Source organism: Podarcis raffonei, chromosome 7 (assembly GCF_027172205.1).
Source record: "Podarcis raffonei isolate rPodRaf1 chromosome 7, rPodRaf1.pri, whole genome shotgun sequence".
NCBI lineage: Eukaryota > Metazoa > Chordata > Lepidosauria > Squamata > Lacertidae > Podarcis > Podarcis raffonei.
The window spans coordinates 56,127,106-56,151,790 of NC_070608.1; the positions used below are offsets into that span (position 1 = coordinate 56,127,106).

At 43.9% G+C, this 24,685-nt stretch overlaps 1 protein-coding gene across 3 annotated transcripts in view; it reads right to left on the reverse strand.

The window, feature by feature from the left end:
* The window catches only part of MBP (myelin basic protein), a 104,197-nt gene extending 89,062 nt beyond the window's left edge, over window positions 1–15,135 (reverse strand). For 2 of the 3 annotated variants that reach the window (XM_053396680.1, XM_053396678.1), the window contains exon 1: window positions 14,767–14,838. In XM_053396680.1, the coding sequence (XP_053252655.1) occupies window positions 14,767–14,823 (57 nt within the window). In that variant the 5' untranslated portion in view covers window positions 14,824–14,838. Of the gene's footprint in view, window positions 1–14,766 lie in introns of all 3 variants that reach the window. The other variant, XM_053396681.1, reaches the window with a different exon arrangement.
* Between the last annotated feature and the right edge of the window lie 9,550 nt (window positions 15,136–24,685).

Sequence of the window (24,685 nt, forward strand, 5' to 3'; positions counted from 1 at the left end):
GCAGTTTGTGGATCTTACATTCTGAAGCCTGTGGGATTTGAACTCAGGGAAGTGAGCACAGAACGGTAGCCTGCCCAGGCCACAGATCAGGGTCAGGATACTAAGAAACAAAGCCTTACAAATTTTCTGCTCCAAATTTGTGCATACCTACTTGAAGATCCCGAACAATTAGAGAGATATTTTTAGCAATTAATATCATACAGCCCCTTTGAATCCGCTGGGATTCACTACTCATCTTGAGCAGGAAATGAATACATTATTTTCATCTGATTCTTTTAGGAAGCATTTTAAGTAGGCAGAACATAATTATCAGCTTGGAATTTAGACAAGTCACTATATTAACACCTCTCAGACTGTGCAGGTATATCAAATACACCTGTGCTCTGCTCTGTTTTCAAATTAAAAGATAAATGCTGCTCAGACTTTGTACCTTGATATGGCCTTTATCTACTCACATGATTAACATTTCATAAATCTGAGATGGGGAAACTTTGGCCACCTCAGATATTGTTGGACTACAAGTCCCATTTTCCCTAATTATTGGACATGCTGGTTGGAACTGATGGCAGAAGGAATATAACAATATCTGAAAGGCCACAGGTTCCCTATTCTTGTGTATGTGTGTATCAAAGCCAAAGAACATAACAAAATACTCCCAGCTTCATCACTAAAAAATATATCTCTAAAAACACACACACACTGAGAGAGAGAATACGATTTGTAGTAACACAACAGACATTTACAAACAGCTCTATCCTGTCTCAGAGAGGAATTTTGCACTGGCGACACATTTGAGAAAATAAAACCTCATGTACTATTCAGATCATGTTCTCTTCACAGTGTTGATAGGATGATAAAACTGCATTCACCATATTCATGGATTTCAAAACCCAGCCTATAATAGAGAGACTAAATTAAACACCTACACTATAACTCAGTCTTATGAGGAGGGAGCTCAAGTACACCACAATCACAAACTGAAATTAGTCCCATGAATTTATTTCATTTCTCCCCTACCCTTCTCTTGTTAGGCACAAGGTAGCATATGTGGAATTTCCACGTCTTCCCTCAAGACACTGACCACATTGAGGCCAGCTTAGATTTAGTAAGTTCCACTGCACCATGTGCCTTCACCCCATGCTCTGAGCCCAAGTATATGAACAAATACAGCAATTCTGTTCCCACTCACCTGGGCATAAGCCCTGTTGAACTGGATTTATGATCGAATGGATATACATATATAGGATTGTGCTGCAAAATGGTAAAAATTCCCAGCCTGAGAAGGGAAGGAGGGACAGAGATCTAAAGGAACATACGTTTGCAAAAGTTAAATGCATCCTAGAAAGTATTGTGTCAGACACTATAGAACAAACACCAACAATCCAAATGGGACTCTGTATCAAATGACAGAAACAAACAGTGAATTCTCACTGAAATTCTTGCTTCTAATAGCATTCCCTTAGGCTAGGTCCTTACATTCTTCTGCTGATGAGAACATAAGAAGAACCCTACCAGATCACAAGAACATAAGACAATCCTGCTGGGTCAAGCCAAGGGCCCAACTAGTCAAGCATCCTGTTCCCAACCAGATGTCTATGCAAGTTCTCCCCACTTGTGAATCCCAGTAACTGCTATTCGGAGGCATATTGCCTCCAACAGTGAAGGTAAGCAGAGATATCATGAAAGCAGCCACTGAAAGTCTCATCCTCCGTGGAGCCACAGCAACGTTTATCCTGCCCATGTTGCTATGAAACATAAGAAACTTGAACTATCCTGGAAGAACCAAATTGTGACTTCTCCCCACATTACTATTTATCTAGTTTTCCAAGAGTTGATGCTGGTGTTGGGAGGGGCCACAGCCTTTCACCTGATTGGGGCGTCTTACATCACACTGCCAACATGCACGGAAGCCCTGCTCTATACCTTTGAGTGCCTTTGCTTGGCTGGGATCTGTCCTCGAACTGGGATAACACCCCTTGTTTGTCTAGGTAGTGGATAGATGTGTGTGTAGATAGCTTTGACTTATGCATGTCTGGAATGCAGCTTACTATAGAAAAGTAAAAGTCACAACCACTGCTCCAGTACTTTTGCCGCTGGTGCTGCCCATCCCTGACATACGGCTCCCCCAAAGGTTGCTCTCGATGCAATGCGGCCCCGATCGGTGGCATAGGAAGGGGGGTATGGTGGGTGTGGTCTGCCCCTGGTGTCATCACTGAGGGGGGTGACCGCGGGGCCTGGCCTGCAGCATGCCTTATCCACATGTCTCTCCTGAGAAGTGATGCTTGCAGGCTCCATGCTGCCCGAAACGGCAACATGGGGCTTGCAGACTATGGAAGTTCTGCACAGTGTGCTGTGCCTCAGCTTGCCCTGCTCCTGGGTGCAGGGCATTTGCGCTGCCCCGGGTGCCCAAGCAGGTAGCTACGCTGCTGCCCCTGCTCAAGACAAACCAGGCCTTTTTGGAACATTGCAAATCCTTTGAAACCCCAACATGGCAGAATTGTAGAAATAAAGAAATGCATGTTACCCTGTGGCATTAGCATAATATATCCTGAATGCAGAAGTTGGCTTAGAAAGAAAGAAAGAAAGAAAGAAAGAAAGAAAGAAAGAAAGATGCTACTGCTGTGGAAAACCTCATAGCTCTGCAAATATTATGCATGGTGCAGCACAAGGCATCTTAGAAAATGGATCAATGTAAAATGACAAAGAAAAAAAGAACCGGGTGCTGTGGAAAGACAGAGCTAGTAGATGCAATCCTTACTTTGAGCAAAACACATTGCAAAACTACTGGAGCCTATTGTACATTCTGCCAATAGCCTCACATCTGTACTACGCCTGCTACTGTTTCATGTCATCTTTATTAAATATAGCCTGACCTTTTCACTGAAACCCATCTCTGCAGAACAAAGAGATCGAAGAAGGGGGGAACCTGACCCAAATAATAACTGTAATGAATGTCAGGAGAGAGCAGCATTTCAGCTGCTTTTTTTTTTTTTTTGGTCACAATTTATATTGCCTGCAGAACAGACTACTTACTGAGAAACTGGGGCATCACATCCTTTTCTACCTTGTTATAAAACACACACACACAGTGGAAGTTGCTAGGCATCGTATACAGTGCTTCTAGAGCAAATTTGCAATAATCATAAGTCACCGCAATCTGTGAAGTGACAAAAGGCTTGAAGACAATTTGCAACAAGTAATATTACACTTCTGCATTATGATACTAAAATACGGCTTTGAACTCTCGGCTCCTTATTTGTTTTTAACTGCGTTTCTTTGGAAGCACATGCAGAGAGAGGTAACAGATTAATCTTTGATAAACCTCAACGTTATCCCAATAGTCGTTTCTCCCTTTTAGAACTAGAAAGCTGTTTGAGGCCTGACACTCAATACATCTTCTAAAGCAGTTGGCCTAAGTAGTTTTCTTCTTCTAGGATGGGAGATGCCCTGTCTTCCTTTTTTATCTGTCTTTGTTCTATACACTTATTTTGTTTGCTGTCACTTGAAGCTACTGACTGATTTGTCATGGAAACATATTGCTAGGAATAGTCAATTATGTTGTCACTTGAATCTTGAAGTTGTCACTTGAAGTATAATCAGTGAAAGACCTTTTCCACAACAGGATGAAAGAAACCCTCTTTGAGCATTTGAAATGGTGCAGAATTTCCTTCAGAATGCATTATCCACAAGAGACGGAGTATCATCAAGGAAAAGGGGAAGATGTGAATGACTTCCATGTCTTCTTTTGCAACTTCTGCTTAAATGTGTGACATACACACATTGCCCAGAGGAAGATCTGTGAGCTTCAGAGCACCCCTGCCATGGTTCCTCGTGAATCTCACCATTAGATGGATAAATAAACGTTGCAATAATCTGCCACTCTGCGTCTCTTAGAAAAGCACAGTAAGACATTTCTACATCCTTCCCTCTCACAGTAAACTTGGATGTTGGCATGTCCACCAGTCAGGAATCAAAAGAAGGCCACACAAAAGAAAGGCGTGTTTTCCACATAATCAGGTGTCTTCCTGGGTATCCCCAAAATAGAGGTTAAAGCGAGTGTAAACTTTTATAGATTAAAAACTCAAACAAGCACCCGTGAGCTCACAGGCAGTATGAAATCTTGAGGTGTTGGTTGAGAGGGACAAAATGGAGGAGGGAGGGAATTTGGCTGCTCAGAATAAGTATCCTAGAAAGGGGTTTAGAGGATGGGTGGATGTATGCTGTAAAGTTAAAGGACATGTTTTACCAATCTCTACACTATAGCTATAAATATTTTGTATTTTTATACTGCTAACCACCCTGGGATCTTCAGATGCATCTTTCTAGTTACTCCTTCTAACCCTTGAATGCTTTCCCTTCTTGCTGTGCACCACAGACTGCCTACAAAGTGATGCGACCTGGTATTTTACACAAGGGGCAATTCTGTTTGCATAGCTGCCCATCTACGGACTTTTAAAACTGTTATTTTTGTTTTTTTATATTATAAATTGCCCTGTGATCTTCGGCTGAAGGATGGTATAGAAATTTAATAAATAAAAAGTTCCTATTAATAGAAGGCATACGCTAAAATTCTAACTCAACCAGGAGTTTGAAAAACTATTGCTTCCACAACACAAGAAAAGTGTTTTGTACCATGAAATCAAGGTTACAGGTTGGCTCGTGTCCTGACTGACACAAGGATATTTTCCTTACCGCATTCTCATGTCAAAAAATCAATATGGGATAAAAGCATGACATTATCTCCATTCACTTAGCCAGGATTCCCAAAGGTGGATTAACAGGCTTCTTGACAAGCTAATAGCAACTACTTTGTATAGAAAGAAAGAAAAATTAAGAACTAAGATGTAACATCTCATTCACTAACCATCTCCAGCCAGTTCTAAATTCCTCTTGAGGCATTGCTTTCTTCTGAAGCAATAAGGCCCGGGATATTATCCCACAAAGAAAGAAGCTTACCACTGAGAAGAACTTGAAGATTAGCACCTCAATAGCCAACACCTGTATAGCAGAATTTATTCCCTTTCACCATTTCATGTGCAAGGCTTGACGAAACCCTGCAGTTTAAGGGTTCGCAAATTCATTTGCATACTAAAGCAAAGAATCCAAAGCAAAATAAATGATGAGGTACATTTTCTCTGAAAGAAAATATTCTGTGGGGAATAGTGGGCGGAATTTACCATACTGCTAAGTGACATATGCCGCTTTCCCACTCCTCCTCCCTCACCCCCCCCAAACTTGTTCTGGACTAGTGGGTGCAATCCAATGTATGCATGCAGAGCATAATTTGAAAACCCCTACAATCGCCATCATCTGGATTCAAACCCCAAATACACCATTTTAGTGCACCAAATACCATTTCCTCATTCATCACCCCTCCTCAATTCTAAACAAATTAATAAAAACAAGCACAAAGAAAGGACATGCCCAAACTCAAAAGTCACAAGCATTTTACCAAAGCTTTAACCTTACTGATTTTTGTAAAAACCTTAATCTATAACATTGTACTTATTACAAGACTGAAAACAAATTAAGGCAACATAGTGCCTTAATGGTATGCTTAAAAGCACACTCTGTTCACCATAATATCACAGGATATAAAACAATATATTTTGCCAGGCTTTGTCAGAAACGTTTCTCAAAAAATTATGACTATATGCACAGTGAACTATTTCACCCCTATCCCAAGCAAGACAGGGAACCAATGCAAGTCAACAAGTGATCACAGGAATAAAGCATGCAGGAACATCCCTCCAGGCAATTATATTGCAAGCTGTGACATATGCATGTACATGTACTCAGGCATTCAAGTATTCTGCGCCCACATGATTAATGGGGTGATCAAATTATGGAGCATAAACAGTTGGGCAGGGCACATCCTTATCTTTTAACCTGAAAGGTTCATGTGCTACACACACACACACAAACACCATTTTTATGTTTGGAAATAAATAAACAATATTTCTTTTTTAAAAATAATCTCAGGGCCTTTCCATTGTAAATACAGTTATCATATGAATGCGCACGTACAGAGCAAAGTATGACACTCTTTAAACTGCCAAACCAGACAAAGTAGCAGTGCTGTCAGTCACCCTCAGCAGCACTGAGAACAAGGGGAGGGACACAAATGTGGTCCCTGCAACTTTAAATGAAACAATCAGAACAGTGTAACTGAAAAATGAGCCAGGTGACAATATTGGAACCAAGGAACCAAGGTGATGTGACATCCCAGAAGCCCTCTCCCAATTTCTTTGGGTTTCACTTATCCCCAACACTTAAATCCTTTCAAGGACATCTTGTCCCCACATCTCTGGAATTACCTTTTGTCACCTTATCATTTTATTAAACAAATACAGTCGTACCTTGGCTGTCAAACAGAATCCCATCCGGAAGTCCGTTTGACTTCTGAAAATGTTCAACAACCAAGGCACGGCTTCCGATTGGCTGCAGGAGCTTCCTGCACTCAAGCGGAAGATGTTTGGGTTCCAAATAATGTTTGCAAACCGAAACACTCACTTCCAGGTTTGCGGTGTTCAGAAGCCTAAGGCGTTCAGGAGCCAAAGGCATTGCAACATTCAAGTCGCAAGGCATTTGGGATCCAAGGTACGACTGTATGTGCCAGTGTTGCTAAGGCAGTTCCCCGCCCCCCCCCCGAAAGGCACTGATCAACTGCTCGCATCTACATTTTGGTGTCAGCTCCAGCCTGAGAGAGCAAGCAAAGGGATAGAAATGTGGGAAGCTGACTTGACTCCTGGTAACTGAGGCACAATGAGTTCAGTTAAGTCATCATAAGAAAAACAACAGCTGTAAAAGTATTAATAAGTTGCCTTTTCTTGCCAAGCATTCACATCATGCTACCCACCTCTTTCTTTTTGCAAAGATGTCTAAAATTTAACTGCTGTCATAATCCTTGAGTTGACCAAACATGCCCCTTCTTCTGAACCAAAACAAAGCATCCACACTCATACATGCACACCATGGTACAACAGCATTTGCTCACAATTATTCCTCCTTATCCATCTTTCTCTCATCCATTCTCCTTTTCATCTCCACCTGTGCCGTTTCCACCCTTACCCCACACATCTGGTCTAAATTTAGGCAGAATGCTATTTGGGTCAGAAGTGTGGCTTTGGGTTGTGCTACTCTGTAAAATACCTTGCCCACTCGTGGTCTAATCACCATAATCTCCTCGAATGTTGAATTTGGATGGTCTGGTGTATATCAGTTTGGAAGGGAATGGAACCTCCAAAAACAAGGTAGTGGTTTCTTCAGATCTGTGAGATTCCCTAAGTATAGCTAAAGTATATTAGTTTGTAAACAAAAAGGAAACAGAATGTTTAAAAGGCACACAAGTGACTTATAGGTTCTATGCAATGTTGAAAGTGCCAGATGAAAAAGAACAAGAAATGGGGAGAATGGGGCTGCTTGGTCCCATAACAGCTTGAAGTATTTTAGATAAGGGATTATATTTGGACAGGGTTCATGATACAGGGTTTAGCTTTTTGTGGGGTGGTGTTTCTTTTTAGTGTTTTTTAATGTCTCTTCTCTAGACCTGATTCAGGCTGATTCTCAGAATGCCAAGACAGCTCCTAGTTTTCAGACGAATTTTTCTGGAACGCTTAGAATAATTCCAAATCATGTGCAAAGAAGAATCCATGAATTTGGGGTGTAAGGGAGCAGCCATATCACACTGGTAATGTGCGAGGAAAGGGAGCCCTTAAGGAGAGTAGTATAGAGCAGTGATTAAGAAGCTTATACCTGGCCATAGCTGCTCATTTTCTTCTGGGATGTCTCCACCACTTAGCTAAGTGTCGTCCAAGTGCTTTTAGAGACAGCCAGCAGAAATGTTCTTTTTAAAACTGAGAACATAGAAGCTATGACTCCAGTAACAAAACCATGCACTGCTGCCAGTCATCATGATTCACCACCCTGAAGCCATTTTAGCTTTCTATTCGGACTTGAGCAGTCACCTTCTAAGTGACCCCTACAATGACAGTCACCATGCTTTTAGAATGGAATGTCACTATTTTCATGAGGAATGTTGGAGGGTATGGCATCCTACAGTCAAGGCAACTATGCTTTATGAGTCCATTATGTTCTGTGAGTCACAGCATTTCTCCAAGGCTTCCTGCCAGATACAGTATCATGCGGGCCAATGATACACACTTATGAACCCCCCTGACTTTGTAAGGGGGAATGCAGGTCACACTATTCTTCTAGCTCATTCCCTGTAGCCACTTAAGGATTTCTCTTCCACTGCTAGGTATGCCATCTGGATTTTTAAATTGCGAAGCAAAGGGGAGAATATGGGCTTCACCTCAGCCAAAATTGTAATTTCAGCAAAAGTTCCCTGCACTCTAGCTGAGAGCAGGAACACAGTGTGCAGCTGGGCCCCAGAGACTTCAGCCTGAAGTACTTTAGAAGATGTTATTCCTGAGACCTGCTTTAAATGAACACCAAATAGCATGGAGAGTGCTTGAAATTCAATCCTCATGAAATCTGCTTCGAGTGTCAAGCCACATCACCACAAACCACACAAAAGAATGCTTTAGCCCAAGAGTTATGCTGCATGTTTAAACCAGGAAGGAAGACGCATTATATAGAGCCAGACCGTATCTGAGTATTATATCTACAATCCAGGGAGAAGTTACCTTTTTGTCCCTGAAGGCCACATGCAGCAGCTAGAGGTTATGCCTCCCTGTGCGCTATTCTCCCCTTTACAACCGCAATCCCCCAGTGCACCAAACAGCTGTGTGGTGTGCTGGAGGAGGAACATGATTACGTGGGCAGGATGGCACCCATCACAACTGTACAGCAAAATCCAGCAGCCCAGACGGCAGTGGAATAAATTGGCAGGGGATCACAGGGAAGCCCCACAAGAGCCACTTGCAGCCCATAGGTCACAGGTTGCCTACAGCGTTTGAAATTAGCCAGGTGCCAGGCGCGTTTTATCACTGTCATGCGTCCAATTGCGAAGACATTGAGATCTCTGGATGCCAGGCTGGTGACTGACATCACCATCTGGCTGGCTTCTCCAGCTTTCTTAAGCAGGTAAGCAGAAGAGCTTATTTATATCCCACCCTTTTCTCCAAGGAGCACATGGTTCACCCTCCTCCTCAATTAATCCCTACAGCAACCCTGTGAGGTAGGTTAAGAAGGTGTGACTGGCCCAAGGCCACCCAGTGAGTTTCCTGACTGAGTGGGGATTTGAACCCTGATCTCCCAGGTCCTAGTCCAACAATGGCTTCTTAGAGTATTTCTGCTATGGAGCCGCAATATAAATTAAGGAGGTAAATAAATATGGGGAAAGCAAAATGTCATGTAGAGAAGGATCTGAAATATTTTCCTTTAAGCTTGCATATGTTTTATCTTGGATTGTTTTATTTGATGTTTTAATGTGTTGCAAACCACTTTGAGGGTTTTTTCTTTAAAATATAAAGTGGTATTGAAATGAAATGAATGAAATGAATATCAAGAATAATAATAAACCCATTGCAAAAAAAGGGACAATCATTGTGGTGATCGTAACCTAGGTTTAAGGTGGCATTTGGTGATTAGCTTATATATCTGAGTTTCTAACGCTGGTTGCCTTCATATGGTTTAAACAGACTGGCAACAAATGTCCAAGGTTTCAGGCAGAGAGATGTTTTCTACCCTTTCCTGGAGATGCTAGGGAAGTTGGGAACTTCTACATACAAAGTATGTCTCAACCCTTCAAGGCTACAATTATTCAATGTTAGCATTCTCTGTACAGATTATTCAGCTATGTGATTATTCAACCCCCCAGCCTTCCTCAACTTCCAGACTGGCCCTCCCAGGACAATGGCCAGAGATGATGGAAGCTGTAATCTAAAACAGCTGGGTGGCATCAAATTAGGTAAGGCTGTCACATCCTTTGGTCTGCTTACATTATGATTTTGAAAAGCAATCAAGTTTTCTCTTCTGAATGGTGTCCTTGGTGAAACGAGAGTTATTTATAACCTGGAATTATCAGCCTGGCCACAATGAATTTCAAACGTATGCTGAGGTCTGACCTATAATTGTCTGTGAGGTCTTTTTTAATCTATCATACAGAGGTAACGGTGCTTTAAAGGATCTTGTTGTAAAATAGCAATCAATATTTTCAGTTTGATCCCAGCCAGCAATTTGAACCAACATTTCAGTTTCAGAAATATAAGGGTACAGTGGTACCTCGGGTTACATACGCTTCAGGTTACAGACTCTGCTAACCCAGAAACAGTGCTTCAGGTTAAGAACTTTGCTTCAGGATAAGAACAGAAATCGTGCTCCGGCGGCGCGGTGGCATGGGAGGCCCCATTAGCTAAAGTGGTGCTTCAGGTTAAGAACAGTTTCAGGTTAAGAACAGATCTCCGGAACGAATTAAGTACTTAACCCGAGGTACGACTGTACTGTGTTTTCCAGGTAGCATATTATGGTATTTTTAAAACAAACAACAACACCACCACCACATGCCTTTAGCGTACACCAAAGTGACTGGAGCACTTTCATGTTTTTAAATATTTGTTTTGGTTTTTGAAACACTTTCAAACTACATTGTTGCAACCACTGGCAGAGGAACAGGAGGGTGGAGGGAGCAGACCGCCCCCGGCACCACTATTCTGGTAGGGTGCCATCGTGGCGTCCCCCCGACACACGCTGTGCACTCCCCAGTGTGCCGGGCACCACGCCCCCACAGGCAGCATGCCATGCCCCCAGAATGCGCACCATGCCCTCACAGATGGTGTACCACGCCCCTGGGATGCATACCATGCCCCCCAGGGTGTGCGTCACCCCCTACGGGATGCATACCATGCCCCCAGCTGCTTTCCGCCCCCAGTAGTGCTTCGCCACTGGTTGCAACAACTGACCAATATGAGATGCTCTCAAAATCCTGCCACTCCCTGTGCTTGAAGCAGCTTATAAAAAGCAATTGCACCCCCCCACCTCCCGAAACTACAGTGGTACCTCAGGTTAAGTACTTAATTCGTTCCGGAGGTCCGTTCTTAACCTGAAACTGTTCTTAGCCTGAAGCACCACTTTAGCTAATGGGACTTCCTGCTGCTGCCGCGCCACCAGAGCACGATTTCTGTTCTCATCCTGAAGCAAAGTTCTTAACCCGAGGTACTATTTCTGGGTTAGCGGAGTCTGTAACCTGAAGAGTATGTAACCCGGGGTACCACTGTATTAAACAACTGAAATGCACTTGTTTTAAAGTGGAGCTGTTTCCAGCCTTGGAATAAAGTCATTTTCAATTGCTAACATTATCTCTCTATATATGTATGTGCAAGAGGGGTAAAAATGATGTAGAAGTCTTTCAAATCATGAGTAGGCTAACAACTGTTTATTTAATGTTGCCTCATTCTTTTCAACTTAACTTATAATTACCATATCAGATAGATTGCAGTACTATGTTTAGTATAAAATGACAGTTTGTGGACCTTTTAAAGAATATCCTCCAAGTACACAATTGTCAGGGGAGAAAGGCCACGCAAATAAGTTATAAAATGTTTTGCATAGACAAGAGCTAGTCTGTATGGAGCACGGAGTCAAAAATAAGCTTGCATGGCTGATGTGTTCTCTAACAACTACGATCAACAAGGACACGCAACAATCATACCATTGTTACCAAGTTCAAGTGTGAGATAAGAATATCCTGAAAAGTTCAGATGAATAACCTGCAATGATATTTCAACACCATATGACATAAGTATCCAAGATACGGCAAGTCCTTCAGGAGCTCCAACTGCAACTATCTTAAAAGTGGGCATGTGTGTTTTGGAGGTGGAAGGTTTCAGATTTGAAGTCAGATTGATAAGATCTGGAGTATTTATGAGACCCAGAGTTATGAGTGAATTGTGAGCTAGCAAAGCTGATGCCACCTAATTATTCAGGGTGGGGAGAAACCAAAAAACAAAAAACTGATTGCAATGATCTCCAAAGGAATCTCTCCAGACTGGTTGAAGGGGAATTAAAATGGCAAATGTGGTTTAATATAAGCAAGTGTAAAGTAATTCACTTGCGGGGAGGGGTCTACAATCCCAACCTTACATGCACACTGATTAGGTCTGAACCAGGAAAAAGATATCAGGATCACAGTGGAAAGCTCAATTAAAACATTGATCTAGTGTGTGGCAACTGTGAAATACTGTAATGTTCACCTACCTATGTTAGGTATCATTAGAAAAGTAATCAGGAAAAGAACTACCAATATCAGAAAGCTTTCGTATCATATGAAACTACACTCTGAATATGTTGTACAGTTTTGGTCACCACATCTCAAGAAAGATACTGTATAGCTGGAAAAGTTGTAGAAATGATCAGGAGCAGTGGAATAACTCTCATATTACCTGAACTCAATGTCATCCAATGAAGCTTGGGTGTGGAAGATTCAAGACAGATAAAAGTACTTTGCTATAGAAGATTCAGGCCAGAAAAAAGGAATTACACAGCACATAAATGAACTATGGAGTTTGGTACCTCAAGAAGTGGTATAGGCCACAAATTTGGGCTGTTTTTAAAAGGGATTAGACAAATTCATGCAGGGCTTAGCCTACCTGTGGCTACCAGTCGTGATGGCTATTTACTGTATAGTACCTTAAGGATAGAGGGACGCGGGTGGCGCTGTGGGTTAAACCACAGAGCCTAAGACTTGCTGATCAGAAGGTCGGCGGTTCAAATCCCTGCGACGGGGTGAGCTCCTGTTGCTCGGTCCCTGCTCCTGCCAACCTAGCAGTTCGAAAGCACATCAAAGTGCAAGTAGATAAATAGGTACCGCTCTGGCGGGAAAGTAAATGGCGTTTCTGTGCGCTGCTCTGGTTTGTCAGAAGCGGCTTAGTCATGCTGGCCACATAACCTGGAAGCTGTACGCCGGCTCCCTCAGCCAATAAAGCGAGATGAGTGCTGCAACCCCAGAGTCGGCCATGACTGGACCTAATGGTCAGGGGTCCCTTTACCTTTACCTTAAGGATCTAAGGCAACATACCTCTGAATACCACAAATTGTCCTGGAGCAGCAGCAGGAGAGGTCTATTGTTTATCTCCCGCTTATGGGCTTCCCACCTGTGCAGGTGACTGTGGGAAACACAATGCTTGTGTAGGCAGGCCTCTAGTCTGATCCAGCAGGCCTCTGCTTGGCGTCTTCCACCCTGGAATTCCAGGCAGCCTACAACAGGATTCCCAGATGGTCTCCCATTCAGTCAGTGACCAGGACAAACTCCAAACGAGTTTATAAATCAGAAGGTCCACTGCCAAATGAGGTGAACTCCCTCCTCTGTCATTTGATTATATGTCACAGTTGATTATCTTCTCCTATTGGACCAACTTAGCTTGACTGAGGAGTATGCGCACTCTAAGTTCCTCTGAACTTCCTCAGGGCAAGAGTTTCATGTTCATTATCCTATGAGTAGTCCCTGAAGCAACACAGTCTCTTCTAATTGTTATTCTCCCATAATTGTTATATTGTATCAGGAAGAGTATCACATAGGCTGGCTAGACAATTTTCATCTCACTTAAGCATACAAAACTCACAAAGAAGCAGCAGCATAACCAGCAACAACAAGAGATCAGGGCCTCCCAGCTCATCCCACTTTCTCTTGCAACCATTTGTATATATCCCTTCTGCAATACTCGGCTGTGTACACACGACATTTTGTTCTAGGATCAATAGAGGCAGAGTCCTTGCCTTTTTCTATGTGGTCCGCAAACAATCTAGATCTACAGTGGAGAAATGCCCCCCAAAAGCGCTTTCTGATAAGCTGATTTCCTTCCAAAAATAAAAGCTCATTGCAGTTTGATTCTGCAGTACCCCTCAGTGTGTCCTTTTGAAAACATGGTGGTGTATCCACACCTGCCCAACGACATCATGGGTGGGATCATCACAAGATCACAGTCACCACTTCCTCCTTGATTCACTTGGGGCATGTGTAGGCGCAGGGAACATAATCCAGGCGAGGGATTTCAAATGTGTATCAAGTCTAGAACGGATCTAGCTTGAAAGCAGCATGTTGAGGATTCCGGATTGAGAAAAACTACACTTCTGTGCTGCAAACCGGTTACTGCCTTCCTGCAACACTTCCTCTCCAGCTCATGCCCTGGCATGTTACACTATTTATTAATTTTTATTCATAAAAATATTTACAACCCGCCCACTTATGCAACATCGCAAGGCAGCGTGGAGCAATACATGCAGGTTTACTCGCCCATTTCATCAACCACAGTCCAGGCCCGTTGCGGGAGGCCTCGTAACTCCTTCTCAGGTGAGCGGGAAATGCATGCCATAACGCCAGATGTGGCACAAAGGGCGCGCACAATGCCCCCCCCCCGCGACTCTGGCAGCTACCGCTGGGGAAGATTTAGTCGACTACCTTAGTGGAGAGAAAGATTAGGGAAGGGCTGGGCGTGTTCCACCAGCTTGCGCCCCTTAAGGCTGGTGGTAGCCTGAATTTATTTATCAGCCTCAGGCCACAACATCGATAGGGACAACAAGTCCGCCTTCTCCCCTGCCTGGGATCCAGCCAGCAATTCCACTACAGCCCCTGGCGATCGCAACACAGAGGCACACAAACACACACATACTCCACGATCGGGCTGATCCGCGCCGCGTCTTGGGCGCAGCGCCGCCAGACAGACGTGAGACAGATTGTAGCTATCGTCAAGCGGCAGCCGCGCCACCCTTTTTCTCGCACACACACAAACGCGCGCACATACAGTGACACACACAAATGCACAAAAGAGTACAAAAGAAGGCGCAGCTCGCGCCCCAATAACGCACCCCAGGTGTCTTCTGTCGCGCGCTCTGGCCTCGCAGGCTCCCGGGGGTCTGCAGCATCCACCCCCCGGAGAGGGGGATCGGGCGGGCGCGGAGACACGGAGGAGACCCCCTTCCTCTACCCACGCGAGGAAGGCGACTTGGAGTGGCGGCGGGGAAGAGCAAAGGCGGCGTGGGGGACCCCACAGGTCAGGGCGAGTCGGCTCGTCAGCTGCCACGCAGGAGGAGGGCGGGTGGCGAGGGGGTGGCTGGGTGGGGGAGATCCCCCTCGGATCTGCTCCCTCCCAGGCTCGGTCGGCGCTGTCACGAAGCGAGACGAGGCTGGAAGGCGCCGCTTTCCTCCTCCCTCCGCAGCAAGCGTGGCCTGGTGCGAATCAAATCGCCGCTCCTGTCCCGTGCGCTCAGGTGGGCAGCTCCAAAGGGGCGCCCGCGTGCGCCGGCTTGGGGTGGCTGCCCAACCGCCTTCTCTCTCTCGCCTCCTCCCACGAGTTCGGGGTCAGCCTCCCACTCCTCCTCCGCCTCCTCCTGCCAGCCGCCGGGGTCTTTGATCGCCGCAGCCTCCCGTCCAAGAAGCACCTTCGCCCAGGCAAGGACGCGCGCGGAGCTGGCGAGCGCCGAGGGGTGGGGCTCGCGCGCCCGCCTCCCGAACCAGGAAGGACGGAGTGAGGCGCGCGAATGTCAACACGGCGGGGAGGGGCGCGGGGGAGGGAGGAGGAGGAGGAGAAGGCACCCTCTGCGCTGGATCGGACCTTCCCGGGGGCAGAGGAAAGGTTGGGCACTCTCCCCGCCCGCCCGCCCGCCGCCCGCCCCCTTTGGAGTCGAGCTACACGTTACACTGACACGTTTATTTGGAAGCGGGTGAACAGAAGGAACAAAGCTGAATCCTCCCCCTGCGCTGCAGCAGGGGCTGGACAGGATCGGGGGTGTGGGTGGAGAGAACTCCCCCCCACACAGGAAGTCCCTGCAACCCCACCCCATGGTGCCTTCTGCTCAGAGTTCTGCCGCTTCCGGGGTTTGGAGCGGAAAAGTTGGCGAGCGAAGCAAGGGAGTGCTTGGTCCTACTTCAAGTTACTTTCTGGGCACCGTGGTATAGAGGATTGGACCCTTGGGCGATTGCATGGGGTTGGACTAGATGACCCTCGGGGTACCTTCCAACTCAACAATTCTATAGTTCTATGTTGTGAGCAGCATAGAGTCTCTCCACTCTCTCACCTCTCTCTCTGCAAGGTGAGAAGCGTGGTCATGGGAGGAGCAGCCCCTCTCCCTGTTGTCTACAGTGGCTCTCCAGGATTTGGGGCAAGGGTTTCTCCCAGCCTTACCTGGAGACATTGGGGATCAGACTAGCATGCAAAGCACATCTCTGCTGCTGAACTGCTTCTCCTGGATTGCATTTTGGTAGAGATTTCAGCCAAGGAATCCAACCCTTCCCATAGTGCCACATGGAGGGGGAAACAAGAGGAGGCAGTGGGTGTCTCTTCTCTCTGTAGCAAGGACTGAGAAAGTTGCCTCTGCTCACCTGCCCTCACCTAAGACCTGCTCAGTGGGTAGAGTGTGAGACTCTTAATCTCAGGGTCGTGGGTTTGAGCCTGTAGTTTGTGAATCAGTTCAGTTAAGGTCTGCAAAAAAAGTTGGCAAGATACCAGAGGAACAAATTTTCAGGCAGAAAATTGTTGTATCCAGGAAGTACAGCAGAACTGGAGTCAGAACTACTACTGCCGACCCATTTTGCCTTCCATTTGCAGCCTTGTCTACAGGACTCAAAATGACCCTGACAAACCATCCATGGTCTCCTTGGGCTTCCTTCCTGGTCTGAGTCCGCCTAAATCATGGATGGGCAACTTGTGGTCCTCCAGAGGTTGATGGAATCCAGTTCACATCAGCCCCAGTCAGCAGGCAGGAGTGGAGGAGGTTGTAGTCCTCCAACATCAGGATGGCCACAGGTTCCACACCCCTGACTTAAAAGACTCCAGCCAAACGTGTGGCCAGTCCTACTCCAAAAGACACATTAGGTTGTAGCGAACTAAATTCTAATCAAAGTAGACCTATTGAGATTGATGGACATGACTAACTTACATCTATTAATTTCATTGGGTCTACTCAAGAGTATAATTTTATTGACCACAACCCATGGATTCTACAATATCCCCAAGCTCCCTATGCCAGTGCTCTTCCCACACTTTCTTCCCCCCATTTCATCCATGCACATACAGAATGCAGAATTTCTTCCTAAAACTCAAACACTGTGTCTGCTGTGCTGGGGTTAGCAATTCTTCAAAGAAGGAGGCACCCGTGCTCGGAAGCTATCTCTGCTCAATGCATCTGGCACACACACCAGTGTCATTTCCTCTGCATCCTTCCTGTTGCTTGCAAAACTGCATGTTGCTATTTTAATGACTCAAAAATGCCATCTGTGCCCTGTTCTTCACTAGTATATATCTTGACCCAAAGGACTGAACACACAGGAATATTTTTCCTTCCCCTTTTGCTTTTGCACTTTCAAAACAAAGCAAAACGGCATGGTAAAGGTGTTAATAAACCTACAGTGGAGATAAACCACTCATGTCTGCATATTGTCTATTTTGAGAGGGTGAATGGTGATGACATCAGGCTTTATTCCTTGTTTTAGCTAGATCCGGGGATGGTGATTTCCATGAATGATTGTCTAAAATCAATGGTGGGGTGGATGAGGTTGAATAAACCAGGGAGTTGATGATAGTTCATGGGTGAACTGGCAATGAATCATAGGTTGGGATGATGCCCCTACTAGGCAGGCGAGGATCATAGAAATCATAGTTGGAAGGGACCAACTCTATGATCATCTAGTAGTTCATATGATCCTAGGTTGAGTGATGCGGCTTGACTTTGTTTGCTTCCTCTCCACCTTAATCAATCAATAGCAGCAGAAGTAAGAGTGCTACTGCTAGCCGTAAATGCATGCTTTTGCATCTGGGGGATAGGGCTGGTAGTCTCTGCTGTATTTTTGTATATTGGCTTGCATCCAATGGCATGCTAAGTAACTGTCCAATCAGTGCAAGGACTTAGGCTTGAGCAATGGGGAGGAGTGGGGGGGGGGTTGGACCAGTTGTGCAAAGTTGGAGAGTCATTGTAATAATCAGGAAGCCACCTCTCTCCCACCTTCCTTGTCTGTCTGTGCAGAATGCTTATTGGCTAACCCTTGTAGCAATCCCTTCCTTCACCATCCTAGACCAAGGCTTCAGGCTCACCACAACTCACACTGAACAACTGGATTAATGAGCAAATATCCCGGCATTTGATTAACGGGTTTAAGGCTTGAAGCACAAGGCCGGGGCAAAAATCCAAGCTGGAGTTGTAGCCAGGTGTGCATGTCAGTGCAGGAGTGAAACCCGGAAGAAAGCACAGGAGCACCTGCTCATGGAGAGAGCAACATCCAAATGCAGCCTTAGTTTCATTCAAACAATGAATTGCCTTCAAACAAATGATCCCTACAAATATACCCAGTCTTAGAAATGACTACAAACTGGGGTACCCTAAGGTACCTAATATATCTTGGATTTTTTTATCCCTTTAGGGAAAAATAATTAAAATTGGAGGGAGGACCTTTCAACGCTATAATAAAAAGAAGGATTTTATTACCTGGGCTTAGAAAGAGTCTACAGAAACAGAAGTTTTGTTTGTTGTGGGGGAAAACTCAGAAAAGTATCATAATTCATCACTCTCCTTTCAGTTCAACTTTCCATTAGTATATTGCAGCAACAGTTAACTGAGTGGCTTCTCCAAGGAATTGTAGGTTTTTGATGGGGTTGTGAATTCTTTTCAGAATGCCGCTTGCTCAGTTTATTTCCAGGGTGCCAACTCCTTCTTAATGCAGAGGTGTTTGCTCAGGTTGAACAATATAATCTCTCCAATGGTAATTTATTGGAGCAAATTCTCTGTTAGAATAACCTCTCAGCTAAAGAGTTTTCCAGGAATGGTAACTGCATCAGCAATGGCAAAGTATATGGACAGAAGTATTGCATTTGTTCAGACCAAGAACTTGGAGTAAAAAAATTAGTATTGCACCTTTTCCTGAGAGACTTGTAGTACGGTAATTGCACTTGGATCACAAACATATTATGTGGAAGTAAACTGAGGTGAAAACATTGGAATGTGATTGGTTTGTGATCACAGACTTCCTTTTATGCTCCTATTGATTATTTCCAGGAAATAGGAGAGGAGCAAAAAAAAATCCCCAAAAGCTTCCACTCTTGAAAGAAGGTATTGAGATTTGGAAGATGAAAGCACCCCACACTTCAGAAAGCCTTTTGCTCCTTGTTGCTTTCCTACCAAGTACTGAAAATCTAAAACATAGATGTAAGCTCTGCCTTTGAGTTTGAAGTCCTCATTCCTGGATCCTGTGATCCTCACTACATTGCTCACCGCAAGCAAAAAATGTGATGTGTATGCGTTACTGTTAAAATAAGAAAAAATCCTTAAAGGCTAAGGGTGATATCCGACAGGCTGTGTACACAAATTTTATTCTAGAAACAACATAGTCCACACACAATTTAGATCTATTGCCCCTGAAAAGCATTTCTTGAGAATATTATTTCATTCCAAAAACAAAAGCTCCCTGCAGATTGATCCTGCATTACCATGCAGTGTGCCCATGTGAAAATACATGTAGGCAATTGCATGAATCCACACCTGCCCAATGATGGATGGTGGGCGTATACCAAAATTACAATCAACACATCCTCCTCCATTTATGGTACCTGGATTGTGTGTAGGGCAAAAAAGGCATGAATAAGCTAACCAGGGGGAGGGTTTCCAAATGCACATCAAGTCATGACATGCCTGTGGGTGGCAGGATATGGAATCAATCTAGATTGAAAGTGGTATGTTGAGGGTGAGCATGAACGATTCTAATGGGAAAAGCTTAATTTTTGCGCTACAAGCCGATTAGTCTAAGTCAAAGGTGAGAGAACTTTTTCAGCCTGAGAGCCATATTTCTGCTTGCAGGCTTCTCCTGGGCATCTGATTGGGTACTGTGAGAATGGACTGATGGACTTGATGGACCATTGCACTGATTCAGCTGGGCTTTCCATATGTTTTTATATAATGTCATTTGAAGATCATGTAAATAAAGCCAGAAAAACAGCCTCCTTAGTTTAACTACATTTCACGGTCCTGTTATTTACAGCAAAATACCAAAGTACTCTGATATCAGCCCTATGCTCTGTATACTGTAGTCTGATATTTCCCCCCCTAGCCAAAACCACACTCTTGCCCCTATAAGGGATCAAAGGTATACAGCAGGGTGGGGAGCTGCTGAACTATAACTCCCATTGGCCAAGATTGCTGGGTCTGATGGGAACACAGGATGACAGAAAACTGCCTTACACCATGTCACACCTGTGCAGCTGATGGGTGCCCCATAGGGGCTTAACAGAGCAATCCTACATGTGTTTATGCAGGAGTAAGACCCATTGGCTTATGTCTTTGTTGTACTTGGCTGTTTCTAATATTCTTGTAAGCCACCTTGAACTATATAGGAAAGCCCGGTTATACATGCTTCAAATAAAACCTGTGTAAAATCTAACGCAGATTATTCTTCTCTTTTGAATAAACAAATAAAAATAAGCATGAATTTACTTCCTTCAGCAAACAGCAACCCCTCATTAGAATTGAAAAAAGAGAGGTTGGTTTGCCAGGTGGGGCTGTTGGTTCAGGGAGAGAAAGCAGCTGGGAGGTAATCAATATGTAAATTGTACTTTATAAATCAACAAGATGGCAGATACTGTCTTTTCCCCATATGTGGGGAAAAGTCCTAACATAGTTTATCTTTGTTCTGAGAACTGTTTACACATCTTGGACAATATGGAACCTGATCGCTCTCAGATCCTGTTGGCAATCTCCATCGTTAGTCCCAACCACCTTTTCTCTCTCCTGCTCATTTTCATTCTAATTTCATTATTAGTCCATTCATTTCTTGCATCAGGGTATGTCATGCAGTACTTATCATCAGAACAATATATAGCCTTAGCAATCTCTCCCAGCATTCAACAGGAAGAAAGGAGTGGAAAGGGACTGGGTCAGTGAGGATTGTGATATGGCAGATAAATTGCTTGCTGTTATTACATTTACATAACAATTCAGAAATAATGTTTAGGTGGAATGTGATGTAAGCTATTTGAAACAGACAATTGCATTACTCAAGTGGATCTGGCAATTACTGCTCCCTGTGGAAATGCTGTGATGAAAATTTCTCCTGCAATTCCTCTCCAACCATTCTCCATCAACTAACAAGAAAAAGAAATTGGATTCAAAAATTAGCAAAGTAGAGGGGAAATGCCAGTGAAATTCACACAGGTTTTTGTTGTGCTTACCTTACTTTCAATGTAGAGGGTTGTGAATTTCCTTTCTTTCATTCTTCAAATCTCTCCAGTGGTCTGCACTCTACAGCCTCCCTGAGTGCTCACAATTCTCAAAAGTTGTCATTGACTGTGCTTTCCTTTAAGTAAATTCCTGTAAGGGGAATGCTGTGGATATAGTGCACCTTGGTGTCAGCAAGACATTTGACAAAGTACCCCATTATATTCTTGAGGAGAAACTGATAATGTGGGCTGGATAAGGTAACTGCTAGATGGATTTGTTTGTACTGGTAGAGAGAAGGTAAAGGACCCCTGGATAGTCAAAGATGACTATGGGGTTGCAGTGCTCATCTCACTTTCAAGCCGAGGGAGCCGGTGTTTGCCCACAGACAGCTTTCTGGGTCATGTGGCCATGGTAGAGAGAAGCAGACCAGGAATCCCAAGATGGGAAGGGGACTAGGATTCTGATTCCACTCATGTTAAGTGGTTGGCACTGCCAAAGCTGATTGCCCTAGTTGTGTTTTGGCCAGTGTGCCTGCATCTCACTCAGTCTACCTCTTTCCACACCTGCACTCTGCAGGGCTCATGTTTGCAATGCACAAATGCTCCCGGATCCACTAAAATTGCAGATCCGGGTCACTGAGTCTGAGCTTGTGCTTACCCGTTAAAGCACAATACAGTCTAAATACAGTTCTAGAAAACAGAGGCAGAGACTAAAGCACAACGGCTTATCTCGGGCTGCTAACACCCTGCTTTGACCTTCAGGATGAATATCTGCAACGATTCATGGCACTGCCACTGATCACAGGGTTCAGCCCTGACAGACACCAAAACACTTGAGGAAACCATAGAAAGTTAGTACCTGCTCATCAAGTTCCTTAAAATAAGATATCATTTAAGTAAAAGCTAGGTATGAACAGTGTGCGATTTGCTTTCATCCTATGAGAAAACAGTGTAAGAAAAACAAAAGGCAAAATAAAATAGCTTCAAGTCATTATATGTGGGTTGATAATTTACTCTCAAACCCTACTATAACAACACGCGCACACTGGAAATTGTTACTCATCTAACCCAAGGTTCAGCAAGGGTTCTTTCAATTCTGAAGTCATCTTCTTGAACTTGTTAAACATTTTCTATGTGACTCCATCCTCCTGAGAACCAATTTTTAATTAAATTTGTCTTGTTTTTCTTCTCTGTTCCTTTTATAGGTTGGCTTAGTATCACTTGGTCTACCCATGTAGCTATACCACCCAATCAGACTTTGTGTGGTGCTACAAGTTTATTCAGTTATTAGTAGTTTTGTGAAGTTGCCAGATTTTTCCCAGAACTGGTTCCAAATGGTTCAGGTCAGGGTAGTTGATGCCATTCATTATCCAGGGTAAAGGCATCACCTGCATTCACATAAATGTGGGGTCTTCTGGTTCAGACATTCCCTTCTACATGTGGTAAGGGTAGTAGGGAAGGAATGCAACATCACTGTGAATAGTGGTGAAAGAGAGACAGATATAATATCTAGACAGTAACATTCTGTTGTGAGGGATGAGAGAAACATCTTCTAAGAGAAACTAGTGCAAGCAGGAACTGATAGTTGTTTTTTATTGTTTCACAAGGAGACAACTTTGTACTCAGAGGACAACCAGTGAATGGGTGGGAAGAGACTCAGAAATCTGCCTGTGAGTCAGATCTAGCTTGTGACCTGTGGGTTCCCCACCCCTGGTTTTTCTCCTCATAATAGCCTTTTGAGGTAGGCCAGACTGACAGAAACTGGTACAAAGTCACTGGTGAACCTCATTACAGAACAGGTAACTTGAACCCGAGTCTTTCAAATTTAACACTCTTAAAGCAATTCAAGATAAAATCTGTAGTTTGGACATTGCTTTCGAGAGCCTTGAAGCGTGTGACAAAAGTTACATATTCCAAATAATCAAGCAGCAGCTCGATGACCACGAAAGACAGTGCTTGTTACCTCATACTCTGAGATCCTGTTCTTCGGAGGCCTTAGGTATTACAACACCCTACAGAACCTGTGCCAAATATCTAAAGGATCTACTACTCCCTTCCCATCTTTATGCTCGCAAGATTAAATGCCTTCCCCTCTTCAGTGACCAAGGGTAGATGCTCACATACTCCATATCAAGCCCGTTTGTGTGCCTGCAACCAAGGAGTACCTAATTCAATGGACCACATTCTCTTAGATTGCTCTCTACACAGTAGACCTCACCAACTGATGCTGAGCACAATGTTGGACCTCCGGCCTATAATGAGGTTTCTCCTGGCAGATCAGGACAAAGATATCACTGCTTTAGTAGCTTCCTTTTTAGCCACAATTTTACCCAAAAGGGTTCCCAACGAACCATCCTTTTGGGGGAACAGACAGGGTGAGGCAGAATATCTAAGTGCACATGATCACAGTGTGACCTTACAACCCTCAACAGCTTCACCCTTGTCCTTTTAATTATCCCAGTGACCTGACATGTTTTATACTGTGATGCCAATAAAGGTATTTGATTTGATAACTCTCTCAACTACTTGAGCACACCTGCCTTTCTGCGCCAGTAAAGAATGTGTAGAATAGTTATCCTCTACTGATGTGGGGAAAAGATAGAAGAGACAGGGAAGGAGGCAAATGACAGCCAGTCATTCAGCAGCACAAATCACCTGGAATTATTGTGCTGTTGTGTGCATCTATTATTGTATGTCACTTCAAAACACAGTGGCTCAAAACCCTGTGAAATACAATATAAAGCTAAAGTTAGTCTGAATGTCTCAAAGATGGAAAATGGAAGGGGGGGGGAAGCCATTCTGACTCAGTGGCTAGTACACTTATATCACAACAATTTGCATGGCAGACTGATGTGGTGCCTTAAATATATGCTTTTTTGATGTATGGTGCAGTTTTTTCCCTTGGCATATTGACCCTTCCTTTCATGCCTTCCCCTGCATAAACCCTTCCATGGCTGTCTTGAGATGTGGCATTAAGCTATGGTTTAGCATCTCATGGAAAGAGCTCATGGGCTGCAGCTCCAGTGCAGCTTTTGCTTCCATTTTTACTTAATCACGGTTTGTTATTTGTTTGAACCTAGACAATCTGTGATTATGGGTCAGCTTTTTCAATCAATTTCCTAATTCCTGCAGAGTGTCTTTGCTTTTCTCCACATCAGCCTTGATTTTTCCATTCTTAGTTTTCAGTTCTTTAATTAGAATATGTTGCTCCTGTGATTTTGCTTTCTTTTTCTTGTGCTTTCTGAGTTTTTATTGCTTCAGGCTGCTGCTCAATTTTTAATAGATTTTCTGCCAATGAATTTACCCCCAGCTTTTTATCTCTTATATTCCATTTTTTGTTCTCTCTCTAGCAGTTTATTTGCATCCCTTTCTTTTTGTAACTCTACCACAAATAAATTAATATTTTAATTTTATCCCCCAATATGCAGTATTTTTAGTTTTTGCACAAGAGATATAAAAATACATATGTTAGCTTTAAATTGGGAAACATATAACATTTTATATGTCACTGTCAACAACTCTTGAAAGGTGACTTTTATATTCTAGATGGAAAATAAGTTATTTTATGCAGCTGCTGCTTGACAGGT